The following is an 18,187-nucleotide window of genomic DNA, read 5'->3' as shown; positions in this document are numbered from 1 at the left end:
AGCAGGGCAACAAGGCGGGGTACAGCCCGGTGGCCGGGGACACAGGCTCGGTGTGGCTCCCAGCTCCCCGAGTCCAAGGCGCCGGGCCCCAGGCCAGAGCGTTCAAACTCTCGTCTCCCTCCTCGATGTTCCTCATCTGCGAAATGGGTCCCAACAGCCCCCTGCTGTGAGGACGGAGGCGCGAAAAGCATGCAGCGCTGCGGGTGTGCTCCCAGCTGAGGAGGAAGACAGGACACTGGGGCCCCGGGCCTCCCTGCAGCCGGGCTCTGTGCTCAACCTCCGCGTGCGTGACTTCGCTTAATCGTGAAAGCCATCAGAGATCATCAGGCTGCCGTTCCCAGCCTCACTGATAAGGGCCCTGAGGCTCCAGTCGGCAGACTCTGACCTCATCCTCCAAGCCCCCGCCGCACCCTCCACACTGCCCACAACGAACCGGGACAAACCCCCGTGATCTCACCGAGGCTTCTGCAGCACCTTCTGTGGTTAACACGACACCCCGGCTCACGCTATCAGAGCAACGAACGCCCCTCTGCACCTCCGTTAATCGGGTGAGTCCAAGGGGGGCTGCACAGGGAGATAACATGTGACCAAGACAGGCTGCGATGCAGCTCAATGACGGTCAAATGCACCGGCCCCTGTGCCCGGGCCTGGCCTCTATCAGACCTGCCAGGTGGACACCTGGGAGCCGCCGGCTTATTCCGCCTCCGGGGCCAGGAGCTCATCCCCCCTGCAGCCAGCCCGCTCCCACCCCCATCGGCAGGGCCTCGACCTCCCCTCTGGGTTCAGAGTGAGACACCAGCAAGACGGGGCCAGAACCAGCACGTGGGCCACTCAGAGGGTCCCTGCCGGCCAGGAAACAGGGCTGAAGCCTAGACACCCGGTTAATCCCGGGCATGGAAATCTTCCACGTACACGGCATCCAAAGGGATAAACCTCCCGGGGATAAGCCTAACCAAGGAGGCAAAAAGCCCTGTACAGCAAGAACCGCAAAACACCTGCTAAGGCAGCTTAAAGAAACCTAAATAAATGGATAGACATCCGCGTTCGGGGATGAGAAGGCTTAACGTTGTTACGACGATGATACTACCCCAAGCGATCTTCAACTTCTATGCAATGCCTACAAAATCCCCGTGGCGGCTTCTACAGAGATAGGAAAACCCGCCCCCAAATTCATGGGGAATCTTCAGGGACTGCAGCTCGCCAAGACAGTGTCGAAAACGAAGGACAGAGTGGAAGAAATTTACCGCGACGCCGCAGTAACCAGGTCAGTGTGGGACTGGCATAGGACAGACGTACTGGCCAATGAAACGGCAGGGACGGCCCAGGAATAAACCCACACACGGATGGTCAACTGACTTGGAGCAAGGGGGCCGAGATCGTGGGGAATAAAGAGTGGACAGCAAGAGCGAGGGGGGCCCCCAGACAGGGTCTTGCCAGCCCATCAGCACCGTGAGTGCTGGGCCAGCATCAGGGCAGGGCCACTGCACCCCCAGCCCGCCCCTGGTCTCAGGGGGGCTCAAATGCATAGAGGAGTGACCACCTGCCTGTGAGGCCAAAGGATAACGAATGACAGGGAACAATTGAAAGTTTGAGAAGCCAGGCCTGAGCATCCGACACCAGGCCCAACAATAATAGTCCTCAAATGCCTTGGGCCCCTTGGGCTGCCTGAGGGGCTCAGTCGGTTGAGCATCTGACTTTGGTTCAGGTCATGATCTCACGGTTCATGAGTTCAAGTCCTGCGTCGGGCTCTGTGCCGACAGCTCGGAGCCTGGAGCCTGCTCTGGATCCTGTGTCTCCCTCTCTCTCTGCCCCTCCCCTGCTGTTGCGCTCTCTCTCTCTCGCGCTCTCTCTCTCTCTCTCTCTCTCTCTGTCAAAAATAAATAAAGATTAAATTCCTTGGGCCCCATAACATCCACTGACTCATTTCCCTCCTTACATCTCTCAGAGCAACATACTGAAACCATCATCTTGACCCAGTGGGTCGTCAATCAGCTCAGTGTGACCAGCACGTTTCTCTAATGAAATGAAACAGAATCAAATAGAAAAGGCCAACGTGTTTCACTTACAGGAAGACAGGAGTCCGTGGCTATGAATAAATGTAGGTTTGAACTGGTGCTTCTGCGTAAAATGCCTTTCTTACCACGGGGGCAAGGTCAAATTAAAGTTTCACAGACACCTGTCCCAGCTCAGACCTTCTGACCATTTGTCAGCCCCACAGGAACCTCATCAAAGTCTCCCTCCCGAAGCACACAAGGTCAGCAAAACCGCACACACAAATGCTGGGGGTCCCCATTCTCTCTTCCCCAACGAGGACAGCATCAGACCTGCCTCAACACATCGCAGTGGTGATCGGATGAGACCATCTGAGCAAGCAGCAGCCCCTCAGTGGGGGGCAGCTGCCACCAAAACAGGCAGGGACCGGAGACAGGACAATGAGGAGGAAGACTCCACCAACCCACGGCCGACCGGACCGCCCATCCTCACCCCAAGGTTAAAGAGCCCACCTTGGAAACGCAAAGACACTGACTTACGGCGGGAGAGAAACCGACAAGCTCAGGCTTCAGCTCTCAGCCCAAGCGCTGTTTTCCTAACTGCTTTGCTGACAAAGAATTCACAGTCCGTGCAATTCACCCGTGTCAAGTGCGCGATTCAGTGGGTTTGAGGATATTCACCCCTTCTGCGGCCGTCACCACAGTCGGGTCAGGAACGTTCTCATCACCCCAGAAAGAAACCCTGTACCCGCACTGCCAGGAACTCCCCGTCCTCCCAAGCCTGTCGCAAACACGAATCTCCTACTCCATCCTGTGGATTTGCCTGTTCCGTACATTTCGTAACTACGGCCCCACACAACCTGTGGCCTTTGGTCTGGCTTCTGTCGCTGAGTATCCTGTCCCCAAGTTGCGGAACGCATTGGTACTTCATTCCCTTTTACTGCCGAATAGTATTGCCTTGTCTGGCTAGACCATATCGTGTTCATCCACCCATCTGCTGAAGGGCATCCGGGGCTGTTTCCGCTTCGTGGCCATTCTGAACAATCAGCAGAGCCTCCACATAAATCTCAAACAAACCTACATCTCCTTCAGTGACAACACTCACACCGTGGAAGTGATCAAGCCAGCTAAATGTGTACAAAAAGAGTATTTTTTTCTCCCCCCCCCCCCAAGAGATCTTCTAAGCAAGAAAATTAGGATCAGCCTACAAGCAGGGCTCTAAGAAAGAAAAACTAAATAATAATTGTAGAAACGTGTCCTTGCAAGGAGGCCCAAGCAAAAAATGAAACAAAAGCAGAGCCCAGCTGCACACGATAAGGTTGAAATTCCACGTGCTGCTCCAACAAAATTTCAAATCATTAAAATCTCATTATACTAATAATATGTTTTCTAGTCAGACTTAACTAAAACACTCTCTTCCCCTAACAAAGTGCAGACATTCTCAGAAGCAGCAGCAGTGCGGGATGTTTGAAGATGACAGCTCTCGGGGCACTGCGCCTCCCGCCCCGTCGCTGCAAACGCCTGCAGCCCGCACCTGATCAGGCGACAGGCAGAAACGACAACTGACGAGCTCCCGGCCCTTCGCCGACATTCTGTCTCCTAAGTGTTCTTAAACGGAAGCAACCATCCAAACACGTCATGATGATCTCATTCTGTTTTATTATTTCCGCCCATTTGCCACTGCGGGTCCCCTGGTCTTCTCTTCACCCGTCTTCTCTATGTGATGGGCAAAGTAGGGTCTGGAGGCAGTGGTCACAGTGACAGCTATCACCTGTGGAGGGCTCGCTACACGCCTGGCCCAGGCAGCTCCCCCCAATATTGGATTAGTAACGTTTTCAAGAGGCGCCTGGGTGGCTCAGTCAGTTAAGCGTCCGACTTTGGCTCAGGTCATGATCTCGTGGTTCGCGGGTTCGAGCCCCGCGTGGGGCTCTGTGCTGACGGCTCAGAGCCTGGAGCCCGCTTCGCATTCTGTGTCTCCTTCTCTCTCTGCCCCTCCCCGCTCACACCCTGTCTCACTTCGTCTCTCAAAAATAAATAAATGTAAAAAAAAAAAAATTTTTTTTTTTTTAATTTAGAAACTACCCAACTAACTTCCTAGGTGACTACACCACCCTACCGCCCCCTGCCCCCCACAGGGCACAAAGTAAGAGTTTGTCCCTCATCCCCACCAAGTCTCGGCTGACCATTTCAGCTGTTCCGGTGGGTGTGGACCGTATCTGGTTCACTTCCTGGATGTCTAATGATGCTTTTCCAGATGCACATTGGCCATCTGTACATCTTTGGTGGAGTGTCTGTCCAGACCTTTTATCTACCCTTTTATTGCGTTTTTCTTTATTATCAAGTCGTAGGAGTTCTTTACAGATCATGGACAGCAGTCCTTTATCAGCTAGGTGCTTGGGGAATTGTGTTAATTCCCAAACAGAAACAGATCTGTTTGGTCCTCCGGCAAGGTCTTCCCTGGCCCAGGGCTTCTAAAACCCTAGCAACTTCCTACGTGATGACAGAGACAGTCACCCAAGGAAAGGGCTGGTTGCCAGGGGGAACCAACCAGGAGATTAGAGAGCTGGCTCTTTCAGCCTCCCCCGCCCCGACACGGCCCTCTGGGGCTACAGATGGGACTTCCGTCACCGATGGCCAATGATTTCATCCATCGTGCCTATGTGATGAAGCCTCCATAGAAACCCAAGAAAGAGGACTGGGCTGGGAAAGCTCCCGGGCTGGTGAGCGCGTGCGAGTGCATGAGACTGGCACCCACCCACCCCCACGGCGTCCCGTGCATCTCCTCCGTGCGAGGATGTCACTTCTGAGTGACCCTTGCATGCAAGCCAGCGAGCGATCTGGCGAGTAGACCGTTTCTCTGAGCTCTGCGAGCCGTGGTAGGAGATCAAGGGCACCCAAGGAGGGGTCGTGGGAACCTCTGATTTGTCACCACGGGTCAGAAGCACGGGTGAGGGCCCAGACTTGTGCCCGGCATCTGGAGGGCTGGGGCAGACGTGTGGGGCTGAGCCCTGTCCTTGGAGAGAGTGTCAGAATCGGGCTGAATTAGGGGACACCCGGCTGGTGTCAGACAACTGCTTAGCAGTGCCGGGGAAAGGAACCCCCACATCAGAATTTCTGTCGGCACCACAGTGGGTGATGGGAGGGAAACCGGCACCAGAACCCTAGGAGTATTTTCTCCCACTCTGTGGCTTGACTGGGCCCAGTTCAAATTACATCATTTAATAACCCACTTAATTGCCCGGCGACCCTAGAGGTAAGTACGCCCTGCAGAAGAGGAACCCGAGGCTCAGGGCTGGGAAGTACCCTTCCCCAGGTCGAGGCCCCAGAGTGCCGCGGGATTCGGTTCAAACCCTGGAAGCTGGGCTCCCAGATGCGTGGCCCTAAACCGCCACGTGGATTGATTGCTTCCTGCTTACCGGGCAAATATACAAAGACCCCAGGGTGAGTGACAGAAGGTCACTTCTTATCATTATCTTCCGAGAGGACACAGGAGGCCTAGGATTCAGGCCAGGGGGGAGGGAGGTGGGCGCTGGGCCAGCAACTCCGGCAGGAACATTCAAGGGGGCAGAGAGGGGCCCCAACCTGCTGGAGGCACCAGTGACACGAAGGGGCAGACGGACAGCGTTTGTAAGGGGCCCCCAGCCAGGGAAGAATGGCGGGGAGCAGGGGGAGGGCGGGGCGGGGGCTGGCCGATTGCAGGGCAGAAAACACAGAGTCAGCAAGTCTCTGGACTGTAGCCGCCGGGGGTCTGTCTTCCTTCTGCAAATGCCAGTGAGTCCATTCGGCACAGAATGGATGTCATTTGTCTCCTCCGGAGCACCTTCCTGCCACCGTGGCTGAGTGCATCTCAAATGCCAGAGAAGAAAGCGGCTTTACTGTGAGCCAGCTGGGAAAATTATTCACATTTGGATCACTTCTCCAGGTTGCAAGGCTGGCCCACTTATAAGCCAGGCTGCTGGGGTTTTAATCTCCCCGGCTGGGGGCATGACCTCTGCAAGGGACCTCGCTTCCCCCAGCCCCCCGTCCGCTCATCTGCAGAATGAGAATAAGCACATAGCCCCCGCTTCCCCGCTTTGTGTGAGCCACAGTCGGGGTGATGCCCGGAACGTTACAAGGGCCCAACAAGGCTTAGCCGTGGCCGTGGCCGTGGCCGTGGCTGCGGCTGCGGCTGCGGGAGACCCCACTCTGGCTTTTCTTCCTGTTTAATTCTTCTTTTAATCGTTTTCCCTCACGTCTTCCCTGATGATCTTCTATCGAGCTTCTGTATATCAGGTATGCATGCGTTCAGGTCTTACTTTGAAAGGCAGCATTCATTTTCAAAATAAGAAAAAAAAAAGAGAGGGATAAAGATGCTTCAAATGAGGCTTTGGGAAGGAGCTCCCTTAAATTCCATCTGCACCAGCACAGCGTCCCCCTCTCCCCAGCCTGCTGCGAGGATGCTCTGTCCACAAAGAAGCACCTGCATGGTTCTGGCAGGCTCCGTGGTGGGGGGGGGGGGGGGGGGGGGAGAGGGGAGCAAACACTGAGAGCAGCCACGGTTCCATGGAACCGGCAGCTGCTTCCTGGACTGCTGGGTTCAAGCAAGCGCTGAGCGAGCCCCAGGAGTCAGGCAACGTCTGTTCCCTCCTTAATAACTTACTATTAGAGCAAAGCCTAGATCCTTTGGAATTACGGTTTTTCGAATGAAAGTACAAAAGTGTGTAAGTTTTTAGAACAACAGGTGTGGAGCGCCTGGGTGGCTCGGGCGGTTAAGCGTCCAACTCTTGACTTCGGCTCGGGTCACGATCTCACGGTTCGTGGGTTTGAGCCCCGCGTCGGGCTCTGCGCGGACAGCGTGGAGCCTGCTTGGGATTCTGCCTCTGCCTCTCCCCTGCTTCTTCCCTCTCTCTCTCTCTCTCTCTCTCTCTCTCTCAAAAAAATTTTTAAAAAATTTAAAAACTTGTTTAAATTAAAAAAAAACAGGCAGATTAAGACAGCCTTACTTGGGGCAACCCACATTCGTGACGGATTCTGGCTAACGAGCAAAGGCTCGAAGACCCCCAACCAAGAGCGTCCTTTCAAAATGCCTAAGCTCGAACCCGTTTACTTTCGACTACGAACACGAAGCATAAAACCACGTAGAGTCTGCCTACTGTCCAGTTCTCTAAGCTGGCAAGGAAGCCCCATCGGAGACCCAGGCGGACGACGCGCACCTGAGCTGACCGCCCTTCCCAGGGTCCCAGCTGACCCCCCTTCACCAGCTGCTCAGTAAAGCGAGGAAGTTGCCACTTCTCCGTGGTCATACCCTTCAAGGGCGCGTGCGCTGCGCTTCCTGGTCACGGCGGGCCAGGAGACAAGGTCGAGGACCAGCACCCCTCAACGCGTATTTTTTAAAGGATTCACGTGCCTTTGTTACCAAGAGCTAACTAGCTGCTCCACGGAACAAACGCAGTGAGAAAGGAGAAGCCAGAGCTGTTGAAACGACACGGGACCCGGAGGAGAAGAGGGAAGGGGCTTCTGTCCGGGGGATGACGTCACTAAGGAAGTGAGCCTCCCGAGTACAGTGCAGGCTTGACTGATCAATCCCAGCACGCTTTCCCCCTGAGCCCAGACGCTGCCTCAGAACCCTCCTGAACCCAGGAGCAAGCAGTCGTTAGAAAAGCAGCGGCGTCCGCCCTCAAGAGGCAGCCGTCACGCCGCCCCTGCCCGGCCCCTAAGCGGCTCTGGTGTCCGTGTCAGTGCCCTCACTTGCCAACATCGTCCTCAAGGACCACGGCCTGGGCACGCCCCCAGGCGCTCATTAAGACTTCACCTCCGCCAGCCTGTTATCCTCCCACGCATGGCCCAAGGGCCAGTGCCACCAGGCTCCGCGTGGCCCGTGTGGTCAGGACAGAGGCGCAGGGGTGAAGCAGCAGACGCACGCGGCAAGGGTGCAAAGCCCAGACCTGGCTCCTCCACCGCCCTCGGCCTCCCCCTGGAACACACCGCGCTCCTGAGGAACAGCCGAGACGAGCCAGCTGGGAACCACGGAGTGCTATCTCCCCTGCACTCCCCCTCCGGAGCTTGAACACGGAGCCTCGAGGGGGTTCCCACGGCCCCACACTCCGAGTCGGGAGAAAAGTAAAGGACCCCCCCCCCCCCCGCCAGCTTCGCGGAGCCGATCCCGCGCCTCCCAGACCTGCTCACTCCGTTCTCAGTGACAACCAGAAAGCGGGGTCGCTAGGACGCGAGAGCCGCCAAAAATTCTCCACTTGAGCGCATTCCATACGATGCTGTCTTTACCCCAACAGCAATTAGTACAGACAAGCAGATCCACCAAGCCAACATATTTACAGCGCACTCCTAAGCCTCCTAATCTGTTGTTTCAGCCCCTGCGTTAACATAATAAACAGCAAACAGACTCGCTAGGAAGTAAAGCAGTTTTGCATCTGAAACCTACATAAAGCGAGAGCTGATGCCAGAGAGGAAACCTGCTTCCTTAGGGTACATCTTTTATGTGACGGAACCGGCTATTTGGAAACCAAGAGACGGCTGGGTAAAGGGACCTACCTGGCCTTTGCCAACCACAGCGGGGGTGGGGGGACGGGGACGGATCACACGGAGCACTTAAAAACCACTCCCAGCAAGCACGTACCCACTCACGTCTTATAAACATCCCTTCATTATTCTGACGACCGGACAGGGAGCACGATGATAAAGCAAGTTCAGGATGTGCGATAAATATTAATTCCGGGGAGTTAAGACAGGCATTCAGAGCAGAGCTCCTCTGATGAGTGTGGGGTTGCCAAGGCGACTGATGCTTCTGGGGCCCGGCAGGTGGGACCAGGATGCTAAGAGTTAGCTGCTCCTAAAGAGGCCGTCTCTGCACAGAAAGGTAAGGAGCATGAAAGTCACCGCTCTGGGCTCCGAGTCAGTTTTCCTTTCTCACTGAAGCAAGGATTTCCAAGAGATGTTAGTGGGCCACCAAGAAAAAGAGCCCAGTTTGGTACAAGCTGACATGCCTACTACGTGTGTTTCTCTTGTAAAAACCACCCCTCCCCCGGCCCGCTCCCCACCCCCATGACCTGGGGAAACAAACAAGGAGAAAACCCGGGCTTGAAGATCGCCATCAGGATAATAATCAAAGGAAACTACAAAGCCACACCAAAAGCTCCCTGAAAGCCACTTCCTCTGGGCCAGAGAGAGGAAAAACAGCACAGCGGTTTCCAGTGATTTCTACCCCACCTCCCTAAGGAATCTGTCGCAATCCAGGAGCTGAACAGAGTCACAGATGAACAGACAGTGCGTTTCCTCTCTGACCGGAGCTGCCCCTCCGCACCGCCCATGAACAGAAGTGGCTCAAAGAAGAGGCATTTGCGTTTGGAGAAAAGGGTGCGGAGTTCTTCAGAGAACCTCGTGGGCCCGACACTGGCTCCTCGTACCGCAGACTATTCTAGAACCCACCGTGTGCCTGGCCCCGGTCCTCACCTACTTACATGCTTCCACGGTCCCATTCCCTTCTCACAGGTTAGGAGTCCCACTGACCTAAAACATGATCTGCAGTTCATGTTCAAAGGGTCCTGCAGATCGGCAAAGTGATCACGTGCGTGCCTGGAAACGCAAGGAATTCTAAGAGTCCCATCTCCCGGGCCAAAGACACGAAGCTCATTACAAATTCTTTCCCTCTATGTTGGCACCGTTCCGGTTTTATTTTTAAAGGTAAATCAGGGACGCCCAGTGGCTCAGTCTAAGCATCTGACTCCTGATTTCAGCTCAGGTCATGAGGTCACGGTTCGTGAATTTGAGCCGCACGTAGGGCTGTGTGCTGACAGTGCGGAGCCTGCTTGGGATTCTCTCTCTCTCCTCTCTCAAAATAAATAAACTTTAAAAGAGAAACAATAGGGGCGCCTGGGTGGCTCAGTCGGTTGGGCGTCCGACTTCAGCTCAGGTCACGATCTCGCGGTCCGTGAGTTCGAGCCCCGCGTCGGGCTCTGGGCTGACGGCTCGGATCCTGGAGCCTGCTTCCGATTCTGTGTCTCCCCCTCTCTCTGCCCCTCCCCCGTTCATGCTCTGTCTCTCTCTGTCTCAAAAATAAATAAACGTTAAAAAAAAATTAAGAAATAAAAAAATAAGATAAAAATAAAAACATAAAAGTCAATCAACGGGCTGTTGAGCTCTGCTATAAAACAGCATGTAGAAATCACTTCAAAGTTTGCACAATGTCTTGAATGGGCTGCAAACTACCACTCCAGTGGCGACCCGGGTGTGTCAGCCCTGCACCCACTGGGAGCTGGGGACGAGGCGGAGAACGCGGCCTCATCTGATGTTTTCACGCAAAACGTCTTCATTCTTAGAGCAGCCTCTGGGCCACGACTTCTGCAGCTGCTCTGTCCTCGCTGTCTGGGAATCCAGATTCTTCCCCACCCACCGCACCGCCTGGGGGAAGTCCACCTGTGCCTGTGCGCACGGTGGCCGTTCCCACCCCCGGCACCCACTAGACCTTCTAAAGTAACGCAGATCGCGGCTGACCGCGACCCACATGCCACACCACAGCCCGGCCACCGTGAACTGCCTACATTTCCCCAAAAGCCGGGGACAAGCCGGGGTCTCCTCCAGGGCCCCTGGCGGGAAGCCCCACACACCCACCCCCTCCTGGCTAATTCCCAGCCTTCCTTTGCATGCCATCAGGGGGACCATTTCCTCCAGCCGGAACGGGTTGTGTGTCCCCCAAAGGTCTCGATCGCCAGCTCCCGAGGACAGGCCTGTGGCCGTCACTGCCCCATCACCAGCTCCCAGCCTGCCAGGTAAGCGCCCATCAAGACGCCTCCACCTGTGCCCTTAGGCCCTAGAAGTCAGGGCCACCTCCTCCCTCTGCTGTCCTGGAAGGGGAGGACGTCCCCCTCCCCCTTCTGGGGGGGGAGGGGGTCTGGCTGCACGTCCTCTGAACCTTCAGGAAAGTTTGAAATTTGGTTTCTTCTGGGGAGGAGCGCTCTCCCATCTTGCACACTCTGGGAACCTGCCCCCCAACGGGACCCCGCTCACCAGGACCCTGTGACTGGTGCCTGGGCCCAAGTAGGCCAGGCGGATTCTCCCCCTCAGGAAACTGAGCAGAGAGCCCCAGATGCTGAGCCCCAGGCCAGGCAGGTTCACGGCGGGGCTGCAGGGGCTTCTCGACTCCAGGGGCTGAGCCCGGAGTTGCTTCCCCACCAGCTGGGACTACTCAGCCCTCTCTTGGAGTTCTCGAGACACCTCCAGAAACAAACATCCGGGTCGTCCACGTTGGCACTCTGACCGGACATCTGGGGCCAATAATTCACTGCTATGTGCTGTTACAGCACAAGCTGTCTGTCCTGTGTGTTGTAGGATGTGCACAGCATTCCTGGCCCGCATCCCCTGGATGCCAGAAGCACCCCCAGCCCCAGTCGTGACCACCCAACATGTCCCCAGACAATGCCAGCGTCCCCTGGGGGCAGAGTCACCCCCAGAACCACTAAACCCATGGTGAAGTGGCTACTGGGCGAGGTTGTGTTTTCTCAGCTATAAAACGAGGGGGAAATTCCTGCCCCGCGTAGAACTTGCAGTGACTTAAAAATTCCTACCTCGAAGGGCTAAATTACATAGCATCTTTATCCCGGTGTTCTTATTATAGAGCAATGTGTGAGCGGGTTGTGCTGGGGTCTGCGCAGAATCAACACGGCTGATCACTCCGTAAAAGACAGGGCTTAAGATGGGTGGTGTAGAGGGGCGCCTGGGTGGCTCAGTTGGTTAAGCATCCAACTTCAGCTCAGGTCATGATCTCAAGGTTCGTGGGTTCGAACCAGGTGCCGACAGCTCAGAGCCTGGAGCCTGCCTCGGATGCTGTGTCTCCCTCTCTCTCTGGCCCTCCCCAGCTCATGCTCTGTCTCTCTCTGTCTCAAAAATAAACATTAAAAAAGAAAAAAAAATGTAAGATGGGTGGTGTAGAGATTTTCTCCTGGAAGTTACTTAAGAAGCTTAATACTTTCAACCTTCAGTTCAAGGTCACAGCCACCTCATGGTCCCTTTAGATTTAGATCCTGCGGGAGGTCTCCATCAGTATCTTGCTCATTGATCGATGTTTCTGCATCAAATGCCAGAAGGAAGAGAAGCAGAAGACGAGCCCCAGACTAGGAGAAAATATCTACAAAAGGCTCCAGTGCATCTGAAACACACAAGGAGCTCTTAGCATCCGACAGTAAGAAATGAAACAACTCGATTAAAAAAGAGCCCAAGATCTGAACAGACACCTCACCAACCGGCACATTCCACATAGAAGTCATCAGGGAACGAGAACCTGGCTGCTCTAAGGAAGTACATTTACATGGGGCACCTGGGTAGCTCAGTCGGTGAAGCGTCCGACTTCGGCTCATGTCATGATCTCACGGTCCATGGGTTCGAGCCCCACGTAGGGCTCTGTGCTGACAGCTCAGAGCCTGGAGTCTGTTTCAGATTCTGTGTCTCCTTCTCTCTCTGTTACTCCCCTGCTCATGCTCTGTCTCTCTCTGTCTCTCAAAATTAAATTAAAATGTTAAAAAAAAAAAAAGAAAGTACTTTTACAAAAAAAAAAAAAAGACAATAAGAACTTCCTAAATGCTTTCTTTCCTCAGAAAGGAGGGACAGGTGTCTGGGCCTTCCATTCGGCCCCTTCCATCCAGGGCCATCCTGGCCCCAGAGCTGGCTGCTCACCTCTAAAGACTGAACAAGGCAGCTGTGGTCCCTGGAATGTCCCCTGGCCCCACCTCGTGGCCCACTGGACCTCTAGGGTCTTTCATCCGTGGTCACCAGGGGGACCTGGCGTGGGCAGTCTTTCCCCTGCACCTGCTCTGCCCAGCTCCAGTAAAACCAAAGCAGCTTGTAATAAGTTGCTCCCAAAAGTCTCCGGGCCTTCTACGGGGAGCTTTGGGGTTTTTCAAGGGTTCCTTCCCACACTTTCCGATGTCCACAGTTAGTCACAGTTCTGTTTTCTAAACCGGGCCACCACGTGACACGATGTGGTTCCCTCCCGGAGAACATCAGCCTTAATCACGCCGTGAATTCATCCACGGGCACTTCCTGCACCGGCTCCTCCGAACCCCAGAACAACGCATTTCCTAAAATGATCTCGTCCTGCAGAAGACAGGACGTTCACCCCAACGTGTCTCTGTGTGCCTTGTCACAACCACAACCTCTGCCAATCTGGTGGGGAGTGGGCAGTGCCTGCAGGCTCCCCACATCTCTAACCTCCAGAATCTTCACCCCCACCCCCACAGGGGCTGCGTCACCACCCACGCTCCTGAAATCACCGCCAACTTTGTAACAAAAAGGAAAATGAAACCCACCATACACCTGTCAGTGCCTGACAATCTCTAAGCACCCACCCTCTTCCTGATGGTGGGGCCCGAAGTCCGGGCCAGGTCCCGCCCCAGCTCAAGAACTGCATGAACAGCACGGAGATCGGGAGGGCACACGGCCAAGCAACCGGCCTCCTAGAGTCCTGGCAACCCTCAATTACTCAGGACCTCATCATCCAGTCTCTGCATCGGTGCGGTCCACCTCCCAGAAGACCAGTCGGAAGCCAATAAGCCCTTCTAGGCCCAGCCTCGCCCCAGTGCCTACGTCTGAGCTCAATTCGGGTTTTGGGCCTTTGGTTTGTATGGGGGAACCCCCCCCCAGTATGCCAGGCACCCCAACTTTGAGAACCGAGGCAGAGCTCCCTGCCTAACATACACAAAAGCAACCACAGCAAACCACAAGCATCCCTGCCCACCCTCTTCATCACACGATGCCTCTGACCACTGGGATTCTTGGTGCATTCACATCAGACCAGATTGGCCCTCAATTTACTAGACGCACGCTAGTTCCGAAAAAGCAAAGACAAGAAGCATTTCACTTTGGAACTCGGGACCATTCCATCACTCCAGGCCTGTGTTCTTCCTATTCCGGGAGCATAGATGTCACCCCTAAAAAGCTGCAGCAGTCCAGAACATTCCACTTACTTGCTATTCTGCGGGAGCTGTCTTCCCCTGGTTCCTTCTGATCTCAACCCAAACATGACCTGTTCTGAGCCCTTCTCTGTCGGCCTGCACTTTCCACGTCTCCTTCAGATCACACGCTATTCTAGTGCTACTAGTCTGTTTACTTATCACAACGGACTCCCTGTTCCACGAAAGCAAGAACCTTGGCTGGGGACGCCTGGGTGCCTCAATCTGTTAAGCGTCCGACTCTTGATATTGGCTCAGGTCATGATCTCACAGTTTGTGAGTTCAAGCCCCGCATCGGGCTCTGTGCTGACAGTGCGGAGCCTGCTTGGGATTCTCTCTCTCTCTCTCTCTCTCTCTCTCTCTGCCCCTCTCCTGCTCACTCTCTCTCAAAAAATAAATAAATAAGCTTTAAAAAATTAAAAAAAAAAAAAAAAGAACCTTGGCTGTCTCTTCTGAGGCTGAACAAATTGGGAGAGGAAATGTCACTTATGTCTGCAACTGAGGCCCTGAAATGACTTTTGTTGAGGGCAACGTGACTGTGGGTGCGGACACACATCACCAAGGCAGACTGAATGACACAGAGGGGTGACTCTCATGTATATGATCTCACTTGGGAGGTATGACTCGTAAGGCTCGAGAGAGGAGTGGCCAATTTGTTCAGGACTATGGGGAAGCCACTAAAAGGTGACAAGGGCCTCCCCCGACGGGAACTGAATAATCTAATTCGGTAAAAGCTTCCCTGATGGGAGATGCCAGGGTGCACCCCCCACCTCCACCAAAATCCCTGAAGGGAACGCATCCCCTAGAGGGAAAAGCGTCACACAGGCATCCCTGGGAATACACACGTCCCAGGGGGAAATTAACGGAGTTGGTGTCCCCATGGGTACGCATCCTTGGGCTACATGTGTCCCAGGGGGTACAATCAACCTGGAAAAACAAAAGACTTTTTAGGGGATAAGTCAGCCCCAGGTGGCTTCAGGAGATCAGTCGACACACCCCTAACTCTCAGGTCCTTTTTTCTCCAGGACCTGCCTGAGGCCAGCTCCCCCACCTGCCTTATCACAGCTGCCTCTTGCCTTCCCTGTAAGCGCGGCTCACCCAGGCCCATCCGGAATCTGTCCCAGAGGAGGAATCTCCTCGCCAGACAAAGGGAAAATTCAGGAATGCAAGTCCTCGGAGAGGCCCTGGGAACAGCAGTGCATGTGAAGCACACACAGGCCGGCAGAAGCGAAGTCCCCGGCAACTCTTTTCGAAAACTTTTAAAATGTAAGGGAAGGCAGGTGGTTTTTTTAGGATTATTTGCCGAAGCACACAGAAGGGGGAGGGGAGCTCCGGAGCCCTAGGTCGCAGCCCCCGCCCCCGCCCCCACCCCCGGCCCGGGGCCTCTGCACACTCTGGCCCCCTTCCTGCCTCCCCGCTCCAGGGCGGGGGCGGCGTCCCCCGCAGGGGCTCCCGCCCCGAACCCCCGCCGGGCCGCCCCCCCCCCCCCCCCCCCGGCCCGGGCCGAGCCAGCAAATGCCCGGCGAAGGGAGGGTGACCGCGCACGGCTACGTGCGGTCGGCCCGCAGGCGGTCCGGGTGGAGGGCGACTCGAGCCGGCGTGCGCGCCGCAGGGCAACGCGCCTCCCGCTCCACGTCCGCCTTCCGCTCGAGCGCCCATCCGCGACCCGCCGCGGGAGGGGGCGGCCCGGCTCGCCCAAGTGCCCCCGGCTGGCGTTTAAAGGGCCCGGGAGGAAGGAGGAACGAGGGTCAAGGCCTCTCCCGAAGGTCACGGCGGCGCGCCCCGCGGGCCGGCGGGGTCAGGCGACCGGAGCGCGCGGGCCGGGGAGCCACCCCCTGCGGGGGACGCGTGGACCCCGGCAGAGCCCGGAGACGCGTGCGCGGGGCCCGGCGGGGCGGGGACGCGGGGACCCGGCGGTGGGGGGGAGGGGAGGGGGGACGCCTGCGCGGCCGGCGCACTCACCCTCCCTGGCCTTTTTCTTCCTCGCCAGCGTGCCGCCGAGCTTGCCCAGGAACGACTCGTCCTTCTTCATCCTGGGGGGCCGCGGGGGGGGCGAGCGCAGCGGCGCGGAGGACATGGGCCGCGCGGGGGCCGCCGGCGGGCGCAGCGCGAGTGGGAACCGCCCGGGTCGCCGCCGCCGCCCGCTCGCCCGGGGAGGGGCCGGAGGGCGCGGCCCCCGCCGCCCGCCCCCCTCGGTCCCCGCCCCCATCCCCCCGCCCCCGGGTCCGACGCGCTGCCGCAGAGGCCACGGCCGTCCCGGCTCTGCGGTCGCCGCCTTGAGCCCTCGGCCGATCCCGCGCCGCGCGCCCGTACTCCCCCCTCCGAGAAGTGAAGGGGCTCGGCTCCCGAGGGCCGCGCGGGCCGCACCCCCGGGGCTCGCGGCGACCTTTTGTCCTACACGCTCGAGCCCCGCGCCCGAGGGCTCTGGTGCCGGTGCCCAGGCTCCGGTGGGGAGCGCGGCCGACGTGCGGCAAAGAACCGCGTTTCACTCGTTGAACTTCTGCCCGGAACCAGGCCCGGGGCTGGGGAAACCCCCTGTGAACTGTCCCCACTCCTAAGAGGCAGCGGTGGGGTGGGCCGCGCTGGCCGATAGGCGCCCTCTGAACCCCTCCCCTGGTCCTAGGGGAGCTCGGGATGTTTCCCGAGGGGTGAGGGTTCCAGGGCTGACCTGGAATCGGGGGGTCGGTGTTCAGGCAGAGGGAGGAGAGGGGCCAGAGGGGACGGGATGGGGGCTCCAGGGAGGGGAGAAGGGGAGAAGAGGGCAGGGCAGACCTTGTAAGCGCTGGAGGCTGAGAGAGGGTTTTCAGACTGGGATGACGGGATTGGATTGGGGTTCACAGGCCTGACTGCTGCTGGCAGCGGACAGTGGGTGAAGGCGTAAGACCGGGGTCTGAGGCACCAGCTCCAGCGCCGAGGTGACTTAGGAGGGAAGTGGACAGAGAGTTAAGGCTGTTTCTTGCGGGGCCAGGGCTGAGGGGTTGGGTCAGTCTGAGGCAGAGCCTTGCCCTCCAGGAGAGCACATGCTGACCCGCAGTAATACGGGACTCACAGGTCATGCCTTTAGGAACCCCGTGAGGTGGGGGAGAGGAGGCTTGTCCGGAAAGGGCCGTCTGACCTGGGACCCGGGTGAAATCTGAACCTTCTGCCTTGGTTCAGTAAAGGGAGAGAAAACTTGGCAGGCAGGCAGAAGGGGTGACGGACGGGGAGAGGATGCTAAGTAAAGACAGGCACCTGGGGGTGTGAAGTGACAAGAAACAAAGGCACGTTGCCTGGCGTGGATTGAGCCTTTGTGGTGGAGGGAACCAGATCAATGCCGTGTTCAAGGAGCCCTGAGCCACTGAGAGGGTCTGAGCAGAGACCGGACACGTTGGATTAATGGGAAAACTGAGTGATGAAAGGAAGCAAAACCCAGGGCCCGAGAGCAATTCACAAGTCACTGAAACGGGCCAGGCCAGAGTCTCGGAGGCCGTGGCACAGGGAAGGGACCAGACAAGAATGAGCTCTCAGGGTTGCAAACCACAACATTTGGACAATAACTGGGGGTCAGGGTCAGGGTCAGAGGTCCCAGAGGCTTCCAACACCCCTTTTGATGGTGGGGGGGGGGGGTCTCTAACCGGGCTGGGGAAAACACAGAAAGGTTGTGAACTCGGTTATTGACATCCCAATGGGGTCATGGCAGAGTCAGGGCTAGACAGAGCTCTCTGGATGCGGGAGGGAGGCTGGCATCCAGGGCGGGCGGCTCTGACCCCTTTGAGAATCCTATGCACAGCACTGATGGTTTACTCTAGAGAAGTGTGCACACGAGAAGTCCACTACCGCTTTGAGGGGCCCACGGACACCCCCACCCTCCTGCTGCCCTCGGCACACCTACCACAGGTCCCAGCAAGTGGAAAGGTAGCCGTGGGAAGCACACGTGCTCCTGGGCCACAAGACCCGGGAGCAGAGGATACAGTCCTGTGTCCCGCCCCCCCCCCAAGTAAATAATCAGTTATTTTGAGTATTTCATCAGTGGGTCCGGCTTCCCCGGGAACACACAGAATTTACAGTTTCTGCTTGTTAGCTGCTACTTTGAACGCTGTGGAGACGGGTGGAATCCTACTTTTAAAAATGTCATTACAGGGGCGCCTGGGTGGCTCAGTCGGTTGGGCATCCGACTTGAGCTCAGGTCATGATCCCGAGGTTCGTGGGTTCGAGCCCCGCGTCGGGCTCTGTGCTGACAGCTCGGAGCCTGGAGCCTGTTTCGGATTCTGTGTCTCCCTT

At 56.8% G+C, this 18,187-nt stretch overlaps 1 protein-coding gene across 3 annotated transcripts in view; it reads right to left on the bottom strand.

The window, feature by feature from the left end:
- PARVB (parvin beta) overlaps positions 1 to 16,084 on the bottom strand; it is a 99,384-nt gene extending 83,300 nt beyond the window's left edge. Inside the window, exon 1 of one of the 3 annotated variants that reach the window (XM_027070510.2) lies at positions 15,890 to 16,084. In XM_027070510.2, coding sequence (XP_026926311.2) covers positions 15,890 to 16,004 — 115 coding nt within the window. In that variant the 5' untranslated portion in view covers positions 16,005 to 16,084. The remainder of the gene's footprint in view (positions 1 to 15,889) is intronic. The other 2 variants (XM_027070511.2, XM_027070509.2) reach the window with 2 other exon arrangements.
- Between the last annotated feature and the right edge of the window lie 2,103 nt (positions 16,085 to 18,187).

This window comes from Acinonyx jubatus, chromosome B4 (assembly GCF_027475565.1).
Source record: "Acinonyx jubatus isolate Ajub_Pintada_27869175 chromosome B4, VMU_Ajub_asm_v1.0, whole genome shotgun sequence".
NCBI lineage: Eukaryota > Metazoa > Chordata > Mammalia > Carnivora > Felidae > Acinonyx > Acinonyx jubatus.
The sequence above is the reverse complement of the archived record's forward strand: the minus strand, read 5'-3'. Positions and strand labels throughout refer to the sequence as shown.